This window comes from Bos javanicus, chromosome 10 (genome assembly GCF_032452875.1).
Source record: "Bos javanicus breed banteng chromosome 10, ARS-OSU_banteng_1.0, whole genome shotgun sequence".
NCBI lineage: Eukaryota > Metazoa > Chordata > Mammalia > Artiodactyla > Bovidae > Bos > Bos javanicus.
This window is the reverse complement of record NC_083877.1, coordinates 100124850-100143826: the sequence shown is the minus strand read 5'-3', so window position 1 is coordinate 100143826 and position 18977 is coordinate 100124850. Positions and strand designations below refer to the sequence as shown.

Sequence of the window (18977 nt, the reverse complement as noted above, 5' to 3'; positions counted from 1 at the left end):
AGGCCACTACTGGGTCTTCCAAATTTGCTCACATATTGAATGCAACACCTTGATGGCATCATCTTTTAAGGTTTTGAATAGTTCTACTGTTATTCCACCACATCCACTAGCTTTAACAGCAGTGCTTCCTAGGGCCCACTAGACTTCGCCCTCCAGAATGTCTGGCTCTGGGTGGCTGACCACACCTTCATAGTCATCAGTTCATCTGGACGTTTTCATACAGTTCTTCCGTGTATTCTTTCCATCTCTTCTTGATCTCTTCAGTGTCTACTAGGTCTCTACCTTTTATGTCCTTTATTGTGCCCATCTTTGGGCAAAATGTTGCCTTGGTGTCTCCAATTTTCCTGAAGACATCTCTAGTCTTTCCCCTTCTGTTGTCTTCTTCTAGTTTTACACACTGGTCATTGAAGAAGACCTTCTTGTATCTCCCTGCTGTCCTTTGGAAATCTGCATTTAGTTGGATATATCTTTCCCTTTCTCCCTTGCTTTTTTTTTTTTTTTTTGGTTCTCTTCTTTCTTTAGCTGTTTGTAAGGCCTCCTCTGATAACCACGTGACCTTCTTGCTTTTCTTTTTTCTCTGGGATGGTTGTGTTTGCTGCCTCCTGTACAATATTACAGTCCCCCCTCCATAGATCTTCAGGCACACTGTTTACAAGGTCTAATTCCTTGAATCTATTCATTACCTTCACTGCATATTCATAGGAGATTAAAGTCGTATCTGGCTGGCCTAGTGGTTTTTCCCTGTTTCTTTAGTTTAAGCCTGAATTTTGCTATGAGAGGCTGATGATCCGAGCCATAGTCAGTTCCAGATCTTGTTTTTGCTGACTGTAAACAGCTTCTCCATCTTTGGCTACAAAGAATGTAGTCAAATTGATTTCGGTATTGGCCATTTGGTGATGTCTTTGTGTAAAGTCTTCTCTTATGCTGTTAAGAAAGGGCATTTTCTATGACCAAAGCATTCTCTTGGAAGATTCAGTTAGCCTTTGCTCCGCTTCATTTTATTCTCCAAGGCCAAACTTGCTTGTTACTCCAGGTATCTCTTGACTTCCTACTTTTGCATTCCAGCCCCCAGTGATGAATAGAACATCTGTTTTTGGTGTTAGTTCCAGGAGGTCTTCTAGGTCTTCACAGAACTGATCAATTCCAGTTTCTTCGGCATCGGTGGTAGTGACATAGACTTGGGTTGCTGTGATGCTGAATGACCTGCCTTGGAAATGAACCAGGATCATTCTGTCATCTTTGAGGTTGCACCCAACTACCGCATTTTGGACTCTTCTGCTGATTATGAGGGCTACTCCATTTCTTCTATAGGATTCTTGCCCACAGTAGTAGGTGTAATGGTCATCTGAATTAAATTCGCCCATTCCTGTCCATTTTAGTTCACTGCTTCCTAAGATGTCAATGTTTATTCTCACCATCTCCTGCTTGATAACGTCCAATTTATGTTGATTCATGGACCTAACATTCCAGGTTCCTATGCAATACTGTTCATCACAGTGGTTAATATCCCCTTATTCAATTTTACTAATGCATATACCATTCATTTTAAATGATAGCTTTATTTACAGAAGAGACACTAAGAGATTTGACACAGTAGTTAAAAACACATACTCAGAGGCCACACGCAAGTCTGCGGTCTGCCTTATGCCCATTTCTTTACCAATACTGTGCACCTGGCTCCCGGGTATGTGCTCTTAACCACTAGAGTAAATGTGCATTTGAATCCCAGCTCTGCCACTTGCTGAGCCTGACAACATGGGCAAGCTATTTGATTGCTCTGCGCTTCATTTTTCTCACAAGAAAAATGGGAATAACAGCGTTTCACAGGACTGCAACGGGGATGAAATGTCACTCCTCACCCAGGGTCTGAGCAGTGCTCAGTACACACAACATCCTTGGTAAATGCTAGCCTCTGTTACCAGTGCTTATTTTAAATTAACTAAGAAAACAATTCCCAATATAAAATTTGAACCTAAATACTGAATAGTGTTAGGAAGTTTGACAGTACTTGAGCAATTTCTCGCAAGCCCAACAAGTGGTAGCCTCTCATGGAGAACCAGGGGAGGTTCCAGCCTGAAGGGCAGGGCCTGGCCTCCTCCCCGCGAGGAGATGCATTGACACGTTCTCTGAAGTTACTTCCAGCCTCTACCAATCTTATTCTCTGCATCCACACCTTTTGTGTTCCATCAGCTCAGCAGTACAATTTATACGCATGGAACAGAAACAAAATACCCGTGAAACGGTTTTCTAAAGTTAAAACGCTGAGAAGCACCGTGGACAGATTCCAAAGCAGGCCCGTGAACGCACTTCCTTGTGAGAAGCCGTCAGTGAGCGGTCCAGGAAACACTGGAGCAGACCTTCCTAGGATGTTACCACTCACGGTACCGGATGCCCCCTAACCTTCTTGGGGCTGACCACGAGGGACTTGTGGCTTATGACTCCACTCCTAATCCTGATATTCTTAGGCTGACAACGTGATATCCCATAAATAGCTTCTCAGGAAAAAGCAAAATTGATGGTACATCATTTAAAATAAAATTAGGATAATGACTTGATTTCTAAGACTTCATTTCTGGAAAACTTGTTTCATCTGAGATGATTGAAACAAAGACTCATGAAAAGCAACAGAAGGATGGTGTTTCATACACATTTATTTAAAGCATAATATATAAGAAAATGTAGAATGTCTCACAAAGCATTTCATAAAAAATAGTTTGAAATACAACCTTTAATTTCTAAAGTCTGTACCAAGGGTAAGTATATAATTTTTAGCCATAAAAGTGCAACTTTAAAGGCAGATTTCACACTTCTTAAGCTACATGCTAGCTAATGGTCAACTAAAGGACATTAACAACGTGTATTTTTAAGAATTTGAAGAAATTCATGAAAATTTTTTGTAAACATTGTAAACAAACATCTACCATATACCGTGGGAGAGTTCATGATCTGCTTACAAGAGATTAAATCTTGTCTTTTATGATATTGTCTTATAAAGTTATTATTATACAGTTTTAAAGATTCTGGTTTAAATCCCGCTATGTCACTTTCACTAATATCAGGCACAGGTTTGTATTACAAATATATACATATATAATACTACTTTTTCCCTAAATACACACACACATATATTTAACTGAGGAAAAATCAGAGCATAGCAAAATGCTGCTCTAACTGCTTAATTAAGTGTTGAGTGTCCACGTGATCTGGAAATGCTGCTTCAGACTTCTTAGCAGCAGCATAACTCCTCTGTAGATCTCCAATCTGTAAGGAAAGCAGACCAGAATAAGACCACAGAATGAGGACCATAAAAAATAAGAAATGAATTAAAAAAAACAAAACATAGTATCTGCAAAACATAAAAACCCAAGGTAAATTACTTGACTGTGTTACTTTGATATAAAATTTTTTTTCACCTAGATTACAATTCAGTCATGAAAAAGTATGAGAAAAATAACCAGTCATGTAAATAATTTCTGTTCCATTATGGTTGTTTAGTTATGAACTCAGAAACCTGCTTTCTTTTCCTGTCACTGATAGTCTCATAAAAATAAATTGACATCTACATGCTAAAACAGCCAACTCAGTTCAGTCTGTAATTTACCACAGACAATGATGTTTTGGTTATGGTAATATCTCTTAAGACAGGAAACAAGTAAAAACTATTGTATTTAAGATATAATAACATGCTCTGGGAGCTTTTAAAAGGTTGCTAACATAGTAATGTTGGGAAGATATCCAGTTTTTAAAATTCATTGAGGGTATCTTTGATTTTCAATAAACTTTTTGTTAAAATCCAGTCCCAAAGAAAAACACATACAGTATCTGAATCCATCTGAATGCACCTTGATTCATGTATACACTTCTAAAAGGAGAGAGCTTTGCAGTGCACACACACACACACACACACAAATACAGATCATTCACTTCTGGTAGTTTTTTTGTAACACACATATGAACTGAAAACTTTTATTTTTTAAATCATAGCATTTCTTTTTAACATAGTATTTTCTTTTATGGAAGTGTAGACTTTTGCTAACAGAAATATTCCATTTGCATTAAATATCATTAAAATTTAGTAACACTCCTGAAAGAAAGTAATCAAGGCTCCTCTGTGGTTTAACTAACTGGCAGCATGTGCCTGCATGCTTAGCTCCTCGGTTGTGTCCGAGTCTTTGTAACCCCATGGACTGTAACCCGCCAGGCTCCTCTGTCCATGGAATTTTCCAGGCAAGAATACTGGAGTGGGTAGCCATCCCCTCCTCCAGGGGGTCTTCCTGACCCCGGGACTGGACCAGGGTCTCCTGCCTGCAGGCAGGTCCTTTACCATCTGAGCCGCCAGGGATGCCCGGTGGCAGCACAGCGCATGGGGAAACACGTGGGAGCCGGGCATGGATCTGAATCTGCCACTGCCATGGAGCTCCAGAGAAGGCTTTCAAGTTCCAAAGCCTTGGCTTCCATTAGAATGTAAGCTGCATGAGGCAGAAGTTTCTGCCTGATTTATTCACTCCTAACATCTTCTGTGCCTACAGCAGTGCCTGGTATGTAGCAGCTGTTTATACAAGTTCAACAAACGGAACATCAGTTGTATGAAAAAACGCATAGGGAAGGTAAGGGTTACCTACATTGCTGGGTTGTTGAGAGAATTAGAGGTGTGGAGAGTACCCGGAATAGTGACTAGCACTTAACAAGCTCTCAAAAATGACAATTTATAAAAAACAGCATATTTTATGTTCAAAACACAAGAGAGAGAAGCTCACATTCATGTTATGAAAAATTATTTTTATAACTTTTTGGGTCTATAAAGAAAGAGTCTTTACATCAGCAAACATTTTTAGCCATTTCCTTATCCTCAAAACTCATCTTCCATGTTAAAGGAAGTCTTGTAAGTAAAAGTTATTAGATGACTTTTCTTTCTTTCTTCTTATTGTAAAAGGACACACAATTTCTTTTAGCTCTTGGATGTTAACTGACTTGTAACACAGTATTAACAGTTCTTCTTTCCTATATTGTTCATTGCTGAAACAGCTTTCACTAATATCCCCAATTTTATAGCATCATGCTAGACTTGGTGACTATATGATCTATAAATGATATACAGGATTTCCCTGTAAAAAAACACTGATTACTAAATCCTCCACAAACCAGGAGTTAATGAGCAGTTTTTCAATGATTAAATGTCATCTTTTAAAACATAAAATAATTCTTCTGCAATCCATAATGGTATTAAGCTTAGCTAATATTCAGTGATACATATAGTATATTAAACGTTCCCTTAAAATGAAGACATAGGTGTAAATAATCAAGTGTTTAAAAAATCATTTCTCTCAGCAAGTTATGGTTAGAATGTCCTTATTTATCTGTACAATTTTTAAAACCAAGGAAGAACACACACACACACACACAAAAGAAGAAAACAAACAGGTCAGATGGTAAATTGATAAAGAAAGAGGATACCTTATCAGAAATTGTTGCGAAATTAAAATGTGGCTCGTACATATGGGGTGCTAAAGACGATGCGGTTTGTAACAGTGCTTTTGCCTGTTTAGAAAAGAAAAAAAGGAGAGAGAGACCAAAGGCATATGAGCATATATTAGCACTATACTGGTGATTTTTTTTTTTGGTAGAAGAATACTTTACCCAGGAAAGGACTTTAAAAAACATGACTCTGTGATAAACATGGATGAATTTCTGTGAAATACAATCTACAGATATACAATTAACTACTTATATCTTGTCAAAATTATATTAAAAATAAAATGCTTCAAAATATGGAGAAAAGAATAGAATTGAAAGTTATGTGAGAACCACTGTTCTTATCGTTTATATTTCAATATGATGTACAACTCAAAACATAGTCCTCTCAATGCTAAAGAGAAAAGTCTTATCAATCCAGTTTCTGTTGGTGTTGATTGATTTAGTAGGCTTTCAACTACCTTCTGTAATGCAACAACCAAAGCCATCAAAAAACCACTGCAAATTCAGATCGCCATGTTCTGTGCTGGACGACAATGAGCAAGCACTTAGTATACTGCTGACCTGAAAATGACAGCTGAAGGCAACTGAAAATGACAAGCTTTCCGCTCTCTAAAGCACTCAAAAGACAAAACTCACATCCTGCTTTGTCGCCTGCAGGCTCACAGGGTCACTCGTTGCAGAGACCACAGAGAGACATGAGTAGCCTGTACACTCACTGTTAAGACCACAAACTCAGCATTCCTAAGCTGCCGAAACAGCCTTTCAACTTGTAGCTAAACTTCTACGTATGACCCCGAGGACAAATTCTTAAATCTTTTTTTTAAAGGAAAACAACAGTTTATATAAGATGGTAGATATTAATGTTATGATTTGCTAGTTTCTTTTAATTGAAGTATGTGTGTGTGTGTGCTCAGTCGTGTCCGACTCTTTGTGACCCCGTGGACCACAGCCCGCCAGGCTCCTCTGTCCATGGGATTTTCCAGGCAAGAATACTGGAGTGGGTTGCCATGTCCTTCTCCAGGGAAATTGAAGTATAATTTTTAATAACAGTGAGACCTTTCACCAAAACATTTCAAATCAACTGCATACTATAGAAAGGACAATAAGTAGGAGGGAAAGAAAATCACCAACATGCAAACAGAGAAAATCATAAAAAGCACTTGCTTCAAATGGATACAAAGTTCCAGGACAGAACAAGTTCCCACTTTAGAGCAGTTAGCTTTTGTTTACAAACACACAGCCACTTTATTTCGTTGGGAAAATGTTGTGCAGCGAGGGCAGCACCCACTGAGGCCTCTCTGCTTGTCTTCTCAGGTTCAGCAACGCGCTTCGGAGGTCAGGCTGGAGGTCACCGTCCTGGCGTGTGCGCACAGGGTCTGTGACCTTGGTTAGCTACTTACCCTCCTCTAGTCTGTTTCCTCATCTCTAACACAGGGAATGGAACAGCTATTTATCTTGATTGTCATTTAATATGGTATGCGTGTATTTAGCTTTTAAACTTCCTGTTAGGTAAATGATAACAACAAAATATAATGTATTAAGCATCTATCATGTGACTTTACTATTCTAAGTGCTTTACACGCACAAGCGGCTCACCTTCACAAGAACCCCTTCAGGTCAGCTGCTGTGATGACTCTATTTTGTTTATCATCCGCTCAGTCTACCCACACTAAGCACCTCCCCAGGGTCGGGCAATGGTTCTGATGTTGAAAATACAGCAGTTAGAAGGCAGAGAAGGTCCCTGCTTTCACACAGCTAGCATTTTGCATTCTACACACAGACTGAAAGTATCTGATAAAATGGCAAGTACTGTGAAGGAGACAACACCAGGAGACAATACTGAGGGCTCCTTTAGACTGACGGTCCAGTGGGTCTTTCTGAAGAGGTGGTAATTAAGTGAAGACCCGAACGATAAAAAGAAAAGGGTCCTGTCGGATCTGAAAGGAGTCCAAAGGCCCCACAGTAGGAACGGGTCCGCCCAGCAGCCAGCAGCTCACGCGTCTGATGGCCGGGGGGGGTGGGGGAAGGATTGGTGGCAAAGCCTGGTCTGAGGGGGGCCCTGAAGGCTAAGGTTTGAAGTTCAAACTATTCACATATTCTGAGTTGCAGGGAGGAGCCTTTGGAGGATGCTAAGCAAAGCAGTGATGAAATAATCCTGTTTTAAAAACATACCCTTAAGGCTGTCCTGAGGAAACACATTACGGGGTGCACTTCCTTGCTGATGGAAGCGGAAACAAAGACCATGCCTAGGAGACCCGTACTCACCCGGGCAGGAGACGACAGCGGCCTGGAGGAGGGGGCGAGGGGCAGAGAGTGGAGGATGTGTGCGTGGCATGGACAGGGTTCACTAGAGGCAGCGGGTGGCGGGGAAGGGGCAGTTGGAAAATAGAAGTTTCTGGGTGGGGGGGTGGGAGGGAGTCCTAGGATATGTAGGGGGTGGTCCTAGGACACGGGCCTGAGCAGCGGGGTGGCGGTCGGGGGGCTGTGGACGGTGGAGCGGTTCACGACCGTAGGACAGGCTAGGGAGGTGCAGTTTTGCCTCAATAAACTCGAGCGTTCTGTTTTGGACACTGAAAGGTTAAGTGACTTGTCCAAGCTCACGCTGCCCATACTGGGACTCAAACCCTGGGCAGTCAGACCCCAGAGCTCATTTGAAACTGTCACGTGTGAAGACGGCTGCACGCAGCTGCTGCTCTGGGGAGCAAGCAGGCTGTGTGCAGCCCACGGGGCTGGCTGACCTGCTCCACGTGGCCCCTCCGCATCTCCAGCACGGCCAGGTTGTTGTAGGCCTCTGCGTGCTGGTTGTTGCTCACCAGAGCCAGCCGGAAGCACTGGTGGGCCAGGTTCGTGTCCCCTGTTCCCTGTAAGAGAAGAGCGCAAACTCGCACACACAAATCCGGCCACTTGCTCCCGCCACCTCCGACCTCCTCACCCCACACACATCTCTCCTGCCACCGCAGAGAAAACGACACATCCCGGCACAGGAGTCGGCTGTGACTTGTACGTAAGGGGATTAACCTGGGGATGTAAAACGAGTTTGGGTGACTCCCAGAAATCTCTATAAATTGGTATAAGGACTGTAACCAAACCTGGATTTCCAGTACATGAAAATGTCTTCAAGACTAACGCGTGGCTACCTTTTCTAGAACAGAAGCTCTATCAGGGAAACAACGTACCACAGCGACGTGTCCCAAGTTGTACCAGACGTCAGCTACCTCTTCTTCATTTTCAGCCAGAGAAAGGGCACGTTCAAACGAGGTCAGAGTCATATCGTACTGCTGGGCGTAGAAGCAACACAGCCCCAGGTTGTTAAAAAGCTGGCAGTTGTAAACACCCATCTGGAGGAGTCGCCTTTTTGAAAAGAACACACACTCTCTGGCGTCAGATCAACTTTACAGATATTGACATATTTTTTACAAAGTTAGAAATGAGTTCATTTTATACGTTTTTAATAGCCTCCAAAGAACAGAAAGTATTATAGTAAATGAAAAAGAGTTTAAAGCAAATTCAAAAGCATGTCTTTTGTAATGGTTCCAGTCATGAGAAATGTATCCAGAGGCAAAGTCAGAATAACTGACTTTTTTTCCCCCCAAAAGCTTTGCTAGAGTATCAAAATAATAAATAAATAGTCACATAAAGTAAAACCCCTGCACACTCTGTCCTCAGGCTCGGAAGGGAAATTTCTAAGACCTTCTAACCAAGCTCGAGGCCTCTGTTTAGCCTCCCGAGTTTTAGGCTGAGTTGGATTCTGGTTGTGTTGTGTGGTTCAGCTACATCCAGTGACCTCCAGTGAGCTCCCACTCAGGAAGACAAGACTGTCAGGGGATCCCGATGTTCCCCGTTTAGCTTTCATGCTGCAGCTCAAGAACCCTATTTTGCTTCTATTCATCATTAATCCTGAAGGATGAGAGAGTTCCGACAAGCATGTCAAAATCATCCCAGCTGCCCTGAGGAACCCGTGACCCGCTCCGGGGGTAGGGGAGTAGAGACGGCTGTGTGGGCACAGGCTGGGATTCACATTATTCTCTTTTGTGCTCCAACATATACTTAGAAAGAACTCCTGTCAGCTGCCAGTTACCTCCCTGTTTATTACCCAAGGGCTGAAGAGGAAGTCATAATTTAAAAATTAATCTCAGAAACCATCTATAGGATAAAATAAGTATGTGCTCAAAGAACCAGTGAACATAACTTATTCAGATTTTGCAAACGTATTTGTGGGATTCTGTTTTAAGGTGCTCATCACAACTTTAGAGCCTGGGGTCCACTACTCTTCACAAATCACATTATTATTTCACCTTTGAGGTTTTGACACTATGGACAGTGGTACTGAACTGAACTGAACTGAACAGTGATATCAGTGGAGGCAGTGACGTGGAAGCTTCTGGTAACTGTTGCTATTGGTTGATGACAAAATGGCCAATTCACATACACGGACATGGTGTTAAACGTAGGCATTTATCCAGGTGTGTTTCTGCAAGATGCTAAATACTTCTGCATTTCCAAATTATTTAGAAATAGGTTCAGTAGTCATAAAACACCTGGGTGCCTGAATGTTTAGTCTCATATAAGCATGGCCCACACATTATTTCCCTGCGTCTTCGTTCATCTGTATTACTTTTTAGTCTCATATAAACATGGCCCACACATTATTTCCCATCTGGGAGCCTGAATGTTTAGTCTCATATAAGCATGGCCCACACATTATTTCCCTGCGTCTTCGTTCATCTGTATCACTTTTTAGTCTCATATAAGCATGGCCCACACATTATTTCCCTGCATCTTCGTTCCATCTGTATCACTTTTTAGTCTCATATAAGCATGGCCCACACATTACTTCCCTGCATCTTCGTTCCATCTGTATCACTTTTTGCATCACTATTTCACAGGAAAGCAGTTTTACAAACTGAACGTAGAGTGCACCTGTAAAACCGGAGCGCTACTTCTGGCTGATCAGTGTAGAAGTGGTTGCTTCCAATGCACGCAATGGCTTCCACATGAGTATTGTCTTGTTTCAAAACCTCTTTGTAGTATTCAGTGGCTGATGAAATATTGTTCATCTCCTATTCTCCATCAAGAGGGAAGAGCAATACTGTATTAATATTCAACAAGAAATTGTTACAGTGATGACTGGCTTACGTTATTTTATTCAATTCAGTATTTTTTCCAATTCAATATTCAGTAAGAGCCTACCACAGCCACACTCTGTTCTAGGCCCTGGGGACACAATGTGAACAAAAAGATAAAATTACAGTCACCACCCACCCCCGCCCCGCATCTGTAGTTTCGCTTTCAGGAGTTTGGTGAGCCACAGATCAAAAATATTTAGAAAAAAATTCCAGAAAGTTCCAAAAAGCAAAACTTGAGTTTGCTGCACTGGAAATTATTTATATACCATTTACTTTGCATCTCCAGCTATTTACATAGCATTTGTATTGCATTAGGCATCATAAGCGATCTAGAGGTGATTTAAAGTATACACATGGGGACTTCCCGGAGGCCCAGGGGTTACGAATCCTCCTTGCAATGCAGGGGATGCAGGGAGACCCCACAGGCTGTGCAGCAACAACAGCCATGTGCTGCCATGAGAGAACCCACGCACCACAGTGAAAGATCCCATGCGAAGTAACTAACACCCAACACAGACAGATAAAAATTTTTAAATAAATGAAGTATACAGATAGATGTGGGCAGGTTATATGCAAATACTCTGCCACATTATATAAGGGACTGGAGCATCCACAGATCTTGACAACCCAGGGGTATCCTGGGACCAATCCCCCTTGGACACAGAAAGACGGCGGCACTGTCCTCAAGGAGGTTACATCTGGTAGGAAGATAAGCACGTGAACACTTGCTGTCTTAGAAGAAGGCCTTTCAGCTTTTCATCATTAAGTCTGATGTCAGCTGTGGATCTGTCATACGTGGACTTTATTATGATGAGGTATGATTCCTCTATGACCTCTTTCTGGAGAATTCTTATCATAAATGGATGTTGAATTTTCTCAAAAGCTTTTCTGCATCTATTAAGATATGGTTTTTATTCTTCAATTTGTAAAGATGGATATCACATTGATTGATTTGCAAATATTGAAAAATCCTTGCATCCCTGAGATAAATCCTGCTTGATGATGGTGTATGATCCTTTTAATGTATTGTCAGATTCAGTTAATATTTTGTTGAGGATTTCTGCATTTTTTCTAAGATCAGGAATAAGACAAGGAGGCCCACTCTCACCACTTTTATTCAACTTAGTATTGGAAGTCCTAGCCACAGCAACCAGACAAGAAAAAGAAATAAAAGGAATCCAAATTGGAAAGGAAGAAATAAAACTATCACTATTTACAGATGACATGATATTATACATAGAAATTCCTAAAGATACCACCAGAAAACTACTGGAGCTCATCAATGAAGTTGGTAACACTTCAGGATACAAACGTATATATAGAAATCTATTGCATTTCTATGCATTAACAACAAACTATCAGAAAGAGAAATTAAGGAAACATCCTATTTACCATCACATAAAAAAGAACAAAATACTAGGAATAAACCTACCTTAAGGAGGTAAAAGACCTATACTTGGAAAACTTTAAGACACTAATGAAAGAAACTGAAGACAAAACAAACAGATGGAAAGATACAGCATATTCTTAGATTTGAAGAATCAATATAGTTAAAATGACTATACCACCCAAGACAATCTACAGATTCAATTCAATCTCTATCAAACTGCTGCTGCTGCTGCTGCTGCTGTTGCTTCAGTCCTGTCTCACTCTGTGTGACCCCATAGACGGCAGCCCACCAGGCTCCCCGTCCCTGGGATTCTCCAGGCAAGAATACTGGAGTGGGTTGCCATTTCCTTCTCAATGCATGAAAGTGAAAAGTGAAAGTGAAGTCGCTCAGTCTTAGCGACCCCATGGACTGCAGCCTACCAGGCTCCTCCGTCCATGGGATTTTCCAGGCAAGAGTACTGGAGTGGGGTGCCATTGCCTTCTCCGCTCTATCAAACTAGCAATGGCATTTTTCACAGAACTGGAACAAATAATTTTAAAATTTGTATGGAGACAAGAAAGACCCTGAATAGTCAAAACAATATGAAGAAAGAAGAAGAAGCTGGAGGAATCATGCTTCCTGATTTGAGACTGCACTACAAAGCTACAATAATCAAAACAGTATGGTGCTGGCACAAAAAGAGACGTATATTAATAGATCATTGGAACAGAGAGCCCAGAAATAAAACCACATACTTATTATGGTCAATTAATCTACCACAAAGGAGGCAAGAATATACAGTGGAGAAAAGACAGTGTCTTCAATAACTGGTGCACTACATGTAAAAGAATGAAGTTGGAAAATTCTCTCACACTATATTCAAAAATAAAGTCAAGGATTTAACCACTGGTGGTCCAGCGGTTAAGAATCTGCTTACTTATACAGAGGACAGGGGGCCGATCCCTGGTCTGGGAAGATTCCATATGCTTCAGGGCAACTAAGCCCGTGTGTCACCATTACTGAGCCCGCGCGCCACAGCTCCTGAGCCCACGTCCCACAGCTCCTGTGCCCGCGTGCCACAGCTCCTGTGCCCGCGTGCCACAGCTCCTGCGCCCGCGTGCCTGGAGCCCTTGCTCCACGACAAGAGAAGCCACCATCTGAGGAGCCTGTACATGGTGATGATGAGCAGCCCCTGCTGGCTGCAACTCAAAATGGACTAAAGACCAAAACGTAAGACCAGAAACCATAAAACTCCTAGAAAAAAACACAGGCAGAATAGTCTCTGACATATATCATAGCACTATTTTTTCTGGATCTGTCTCCTAAAGCAAAGGAAGAAAAAGCAAAAATAACCAAATGGGACCTAAATAGACTTAAAAGCTTCTGCACAGCAAAGAAAACCATTGACAGAATGGAAACAACCTAATGAATGGGTGAAAATATATGCGAATTAGATGACTGATGAGTGGTTAGTATGCAAAACATATCAACAGCTCATACAACGCAATATCAAAAAACAAATAACCCAATTAAAAACAGACAGAAGACCTGAATAGGTTTTTTTTTGCAAAGAGGACATTCACACGGCAACAGCACTCCACAGCACAAGGCTTCATTCAGTGTCACAGGTGCCGAACTTGGTGTGCTCGTCTACTCAGGCTGCCGTAACAAACTACCATAGACGGAGTGGCTTAAACAACAGGAATTTCTGTCCTCACAGTTCTGGAGGCTTGAAGTCCAAGGTCACAGAGCTGACGTCATAGCGTTTTAGTGAGGACTTTCTTCCTGGCTCAGAGGGCCACCTTCTCACTGTGTCCTTGTGTGAGAGAGAGAGAGCACTCAAGTGCTTTCTGGGGTCTTTTTAAAAATATCTTTACAATGTTGTGTTTTTGTTTCTGCATAAAACACAAATCAGCCATAATTATACATCTATCCCCTTTCCTCCCAAACCTTCCACCCCTCCCCTCATCCCAGCCCTCGAGGTCATCACAGAGTCTCAGGCTGGGCTTCCTGTGTCATACAGCAGCCTCTCACCAGCTACCCCTTTTACACATGGTACTGTGTAAATGTTGACGCCACTTCCCCGTTCGTCCCACGCTCTCCCTCCCCACTGTGTCCACAGTCCATTCTCTACATCTGCGATACGTGTGTGTGTGTGTGTATATATATACACAACGGAGAATTACTCAGCATAAAAAACAACAAGTTTGAGTCACTTCTAGTGAGGTGGATAAACCTAGAGCCCGTTATACAGAGTGAAATAAGTCAGAAAGAGAAAAACAAATCTCATATATTAACGCATATATATGGAATCCAGACCCATTTGTGGGGAAGGAATGGTGTCTTGCCATATAGGGGCACTAATCCCATCATGAGGACCCACCCTCATGAGCTCATCTAACCCTAATTATCTCCCCAAGGCCCTGTCTCTAGACACCCTCCACAGGGGGCTGGGGCTTCAACCTAAGACTGTGCGTGGGTAGGGAGGCAGAAAATTCAGTCTGCCACAGGTGGTAACACCCAATTCAAAAAAGATTCCAGCCCTAGTGGTCAGCCGTTTCAAGGCTTTGGTTCAATAAAATTACCTCAGAAGTCTATATCTGCCACCCACACCACCCCCTCTTCCCTCTGGTAACCATTAAGTTTGTCTCCTATGTCTGTAAGTCTGTTTCCACTTTGCATACCTGAAATTAAGACACTTCTATAAACAATTATACTTCAGTTTTTAAAAAATGCCTTAGAATGTCTGCATGCTTGATTGATGGTCATGGACTTAACTTATGTAATCTCTAGGAATTTTAGACTGAAACTAACATGTCTTTGGGGCTTCCCCACCAGCTTAGTGGTGAAGAACATCTGCCTGCCAGTGCAGGAGATGAGGGTTCGATCCCTGGGTCGGGAAGATGTCCTGGAGAAGGACATGGCAACCCACTCCACTATTCTTGCCTGGAGAATCCCACGGACAGAAGAGCCTGGCAGGCTACATTCAAAGGGGCTGCAAAAGTGCTGGACACGACTTAGCGACTGAACGGACACACAACATGTCTTTGACAACCTTATATGAAATTTCTCAAAGTTGTTATAAAATATGTGCTGATATTAAATAAACTTAAATGCACATTTAAAAATCTCACAAGTAACTGCAAATAGCCTCCAAATGGGTTGTACCAGTGTATGCTCCCAGCAATAATGTTCATATGTGACATCTGTTCCTCTACGCCCTCGACAACCTTAAATGCCATGAAACTTAGTCATCCTTAAGTAAAAAGTGACACTGTTGTTTCAGCTTTCATTTCCTTAATTACCACTGAGGTTAGCACTCGACACACCACACACATCTTTCCCTGTGAACTGTGGATTCATGCCTTTTGTCAGCTTTGCGGTCCCAGCTCTTGTCTTCTCATTGTTGGTTTGTGTGAGGGGTTCGGGTGGGAAACTGCCCTTGGGGCTCAGGAGAGCTGGAGACACAGCTGTGGCTCCAGGGTCGCTGGGCACTGCCTGCTTTCTCCTCCCTGACGATGAACGCGTGCTGACGCGGACTTGCGCTCACAACCCAGGAAGGCCACGTGTTTGTGAACATTCCCTTCACAGGGAAAGCACAGGTGGTTTGCTTGAGTCCTTCCAGGCGTGTGTCAACCAGCACCAGGACGAAAGGGCGCTGGTGTGGCTGAACTGCGGCCGGAGTCTGGCTGCTGTCTCAGCTCTGGAGCGACCACGTGCATGGAGAGGGGCCAGGTCACCGTGTGGGCTGCAAAGACAAGGGCCCCACCGTGGTCTCACCCCCACCAGTGCTCTGAGAAATACCTGTTCTGGTTTCCGTGCTTATGTTCCTGACCAAAATGAGAATTTATAAGCGTGGATGTGCACACTTACGTGTCGGTGTGTAATTCTCCTGTCAATCTATAAACCACCTGAAACCCAGCAATTGTTGAGCAACATATAAAGTGAAGAGAGTAAAAGTAGCCTTTTCTTCCCTGTCCCAGGTATGGCAAATATGTTTCCTGTTTGATATTTTTACCTGTTTTGTTAGGGTTTGCTTTTATTTGTATTTTCGTTTTTACAGCATAGAAAATTTAACCTTTATGTTCTCATATTGATTAATTTTTATTTCTATTATGGCTTTCTGAATTAGTATCATGTTTAGAAAGGTCTTCCCCAATTCAAGTTTATATAAATAATTCATCTGTACTTCTTCTGAAACATTCATGGTTTTAAATCTGCTAGTCACCTGGTAGCAATGGGTTCCTTTTTTTTTTTTTTTTTAAGTATTTATTTATTTGGCTGCCCCGGGTCTTCATAGTGGCATGCAGAGTCTTTGGTTGCGGCACCTGAACTCTTCAGTTGAGGCAGGTGAGATCTAGTTCCCTGACCAGGGATCAAACACAGTCCCCCTGCATTTGGAGTGTGGATCACCAGGGAAGTCCCAGCAATGTGTTCTTTCAGGATAAGAACTCATTACTCATCCAGCTCTATTCTGAAGTTATTAAACAATCCAATAATCCAGTTGGTTTAATAGACAGTCTTTATCACAGAAATTTTCATATGTATGAATACACACAGATTCTATTTCTGTCCTTTCTTTAATCTATTCCAGCATTAGAACTGTTTATAGTAGCTTAAGAATAAATTTTATAAATGTAGATTTAAAATAATATTTTCAAACATACAAATATCACTTCAACTATCATTTAAGTGATTATTACAGTAGTTATTAGTGGTTATTTTTCGAACTAATCCACAGAATATCATCTGAGTTAAATTAAAGAACTGACTCATCTGAAAAGACCCTGATGCTGGGAAAGATTGAAGGCGGGAGGAGAAGGGGACAACAGAGGATGAGATGGTTGGATGGCATCACCAACTCGATGGACATGAGTTTGAGTCAACTCTGGGAATTGGTGATGGACAGGGAGGCCTGGCATGCTGCAGTCCATGGGGTTGCAAAGAGTTGGACATGACTGAGTGACTGAACTGAACAGAATATCAACACTGGGTTTTAGTTATTTAAAACAAAACTGTAAATAACTTAGGGAAGTGAATTTTGCTATGATTCTCAAACTCTGTTATATATCAGAATCACCTTGTGAGCTTGCTCAGCAGACAAAAGCCTGTATCCCACTTTCCAGGACATGTGAGTCAGGAGGAGGAAGATGGGCCTCACTCTCAAACACTCCCAAAGTCATTTCTATATACAGTAAAGTTCAAGGACCATGAGAACAATATTTCCTAGGGTAATTATTCAGTTTCAAACACCTTTTAACATTTGCAGCGTGCTGTGCTTAGCCACTCAGTCGTGTCCAACTCTTTGCGACTCCTTGAACTGTAACCTGCCAGGCTCCTCTGTCCATTGAATTCTCCAGGCAAGAATACTGGAGTGGGTTGCCATGCCCTCCTCCAGGGGATCTTCCCAACCCAGGGATCAAACCCAGCTCTCCCGCATTGCAGGCGGATTCTTTACCGTCGGAGCCACCAGGGAAGCAAGACAGGCCTTTATTTGAACCTTTTAACACAGAATAGTTCAAATAAAGGCCTGCCTTTCAAATGAATAAACAAAAGGCCCCAAGAAAAAGTAAAACCACAACCAAATAAATTTAGCAAGGATAAATCATTTAAAACAAGATTCTGTACAGAACAATCAATAAATAATAGGCAGCACAACATGCTCATTTTAAAAAAACAAGATCAAAATGAAAGTGATAAAAAATAAAAAGAACATAAAGGAAAAAACTCCCTCCAGAGAAAAGTATGATATACAAAAATCCCTAAAGGCATATGCTGTGTAAGCTCCAAGGCTAAGAACCAAACTTTACTAATTAACCCTCAATCCACTGTTACATAAGGAGAAAAGGAACACAGTGGAAATCTTTGTAAGGCAAACTTTGCCATAAGTGAAATTAACCATGTAAATTCAAGGGGAAATGCTGCATCCAGCTGTTCCAAGTCTATGCTCAGTCCTCGGACACCCTATTTGTACACGATGTCATCCTCAAAACTAGGATGCTCTCTTTTCACTTCTTTCTTCTTTTGAGTAAAAATTCAGATTCTACTTTTTCTCACAAAGCCTTCCCCTGTCACCCTTATAAAAGAATGTGCTCCTCCAAGTCCTGGCCAGACCCACAGCAGGGGAAGGAAGAAGGTAGCCGGTTAAAGAATCCACTCCAGACCCGCTCCCTGTCCCAGCCATAGCAACGATCACTGTAATGGGAGCGTGGAAGGAATCCTTCCCACCAGTTCCTTCTAACAGCAGCTTCCATCTGAGAAGGGCAGAAGGAACAAAAGGCACAAACAATTCCAACTGCATCAAGACAGTCACCACCATGAATTTTGCAGCTTTCAGAATGGACTCTATTTCCTTCCTAAGCTTCTTGGTCAAAATCTTGTTCATGTTCAATTTAAGGTTACACAACTAAAGATACAGAGATACTGATATTGCTTTTTTAGAGAATGGTCAAACGTTTCTATTTATATGCTTATCAAAATTACATTTCACAAGGAGAAGCTATTTCTAAACAATTTAAGGAAAATATTTGTTGTTTTCATATTACAAGTAATACATGTTAATTACAGAAAATCTGGAAAATAAAATAAAAACCATTCACACACTACTACCCAGGTATGGAAACTATTAATACTTTCCATTCTTTTTTCTAACAAAATAATTTTAAAAGATCATACCCAGCATTTCAAGAAATTTAAAAGAGAACAAAGATGCTTCTGTTAAATTAAGTTTTTTTAAGTAAAATAACTGAAATTAAGAGATAAAACTATGTACATTTGCAGATGATTGTTTTATTTACTTAGAAAATCTAAGAGAATCTATGATGTTATTAAAAAGACTATTTAGCCAAGTTTTAGTATCAAATCAACTTAAATTACTACATTACCACTCACCAGAAATGACCATAGAAAACACAAGAGAAAAAAAGAGCAGTTCATTCACAATTTTCCCACAAATACATCTGTGCAGAAAAGAGTTAACACAGTAAGCCTGGGACTGCTACTCTTAG

General features: G+C 41.4%; 1 protein-coding gene across 1 annotated transcript in view; it reads right to left on the bottom strand.

The window, feature by feature from the left end:
* Positions 1 to 2633: 2633 nt before the first annotated feature.
* TTC8 (tetratricopeptide repeat domain 8) overlaps positions 2634 to 18977 on the bottom strand; it is a 45855-nt gene continuing 29511 nt past the window's right edge. The window contains exons 10-14 of the mRNA XM_061429660.1: positions 10396 to 10535; positions 8652 to 8826; positions 8214 to 8336; positions 5455 to 5538; positions 2634 to 3261 (exon numbers count right to left, since the gene is read on the bottom strand). Of these exons, the coding sequence (XP_061285644.1) occupies positions 3145 to 3261; positions 5455 to 5538; positions 8214 to 8336; positions 8652 to 8826; positions 10396 to 10535 (639 nt within the window). The 3' untranslated portion in view covers positions 2634 to 3144. The remainder of the gene's footprint in view (positions 3262 to 5454; positions 5539 to 8213; positions 8337 to 8651; positions 8827 to 10395; positions 10536 to 18977) is intronic.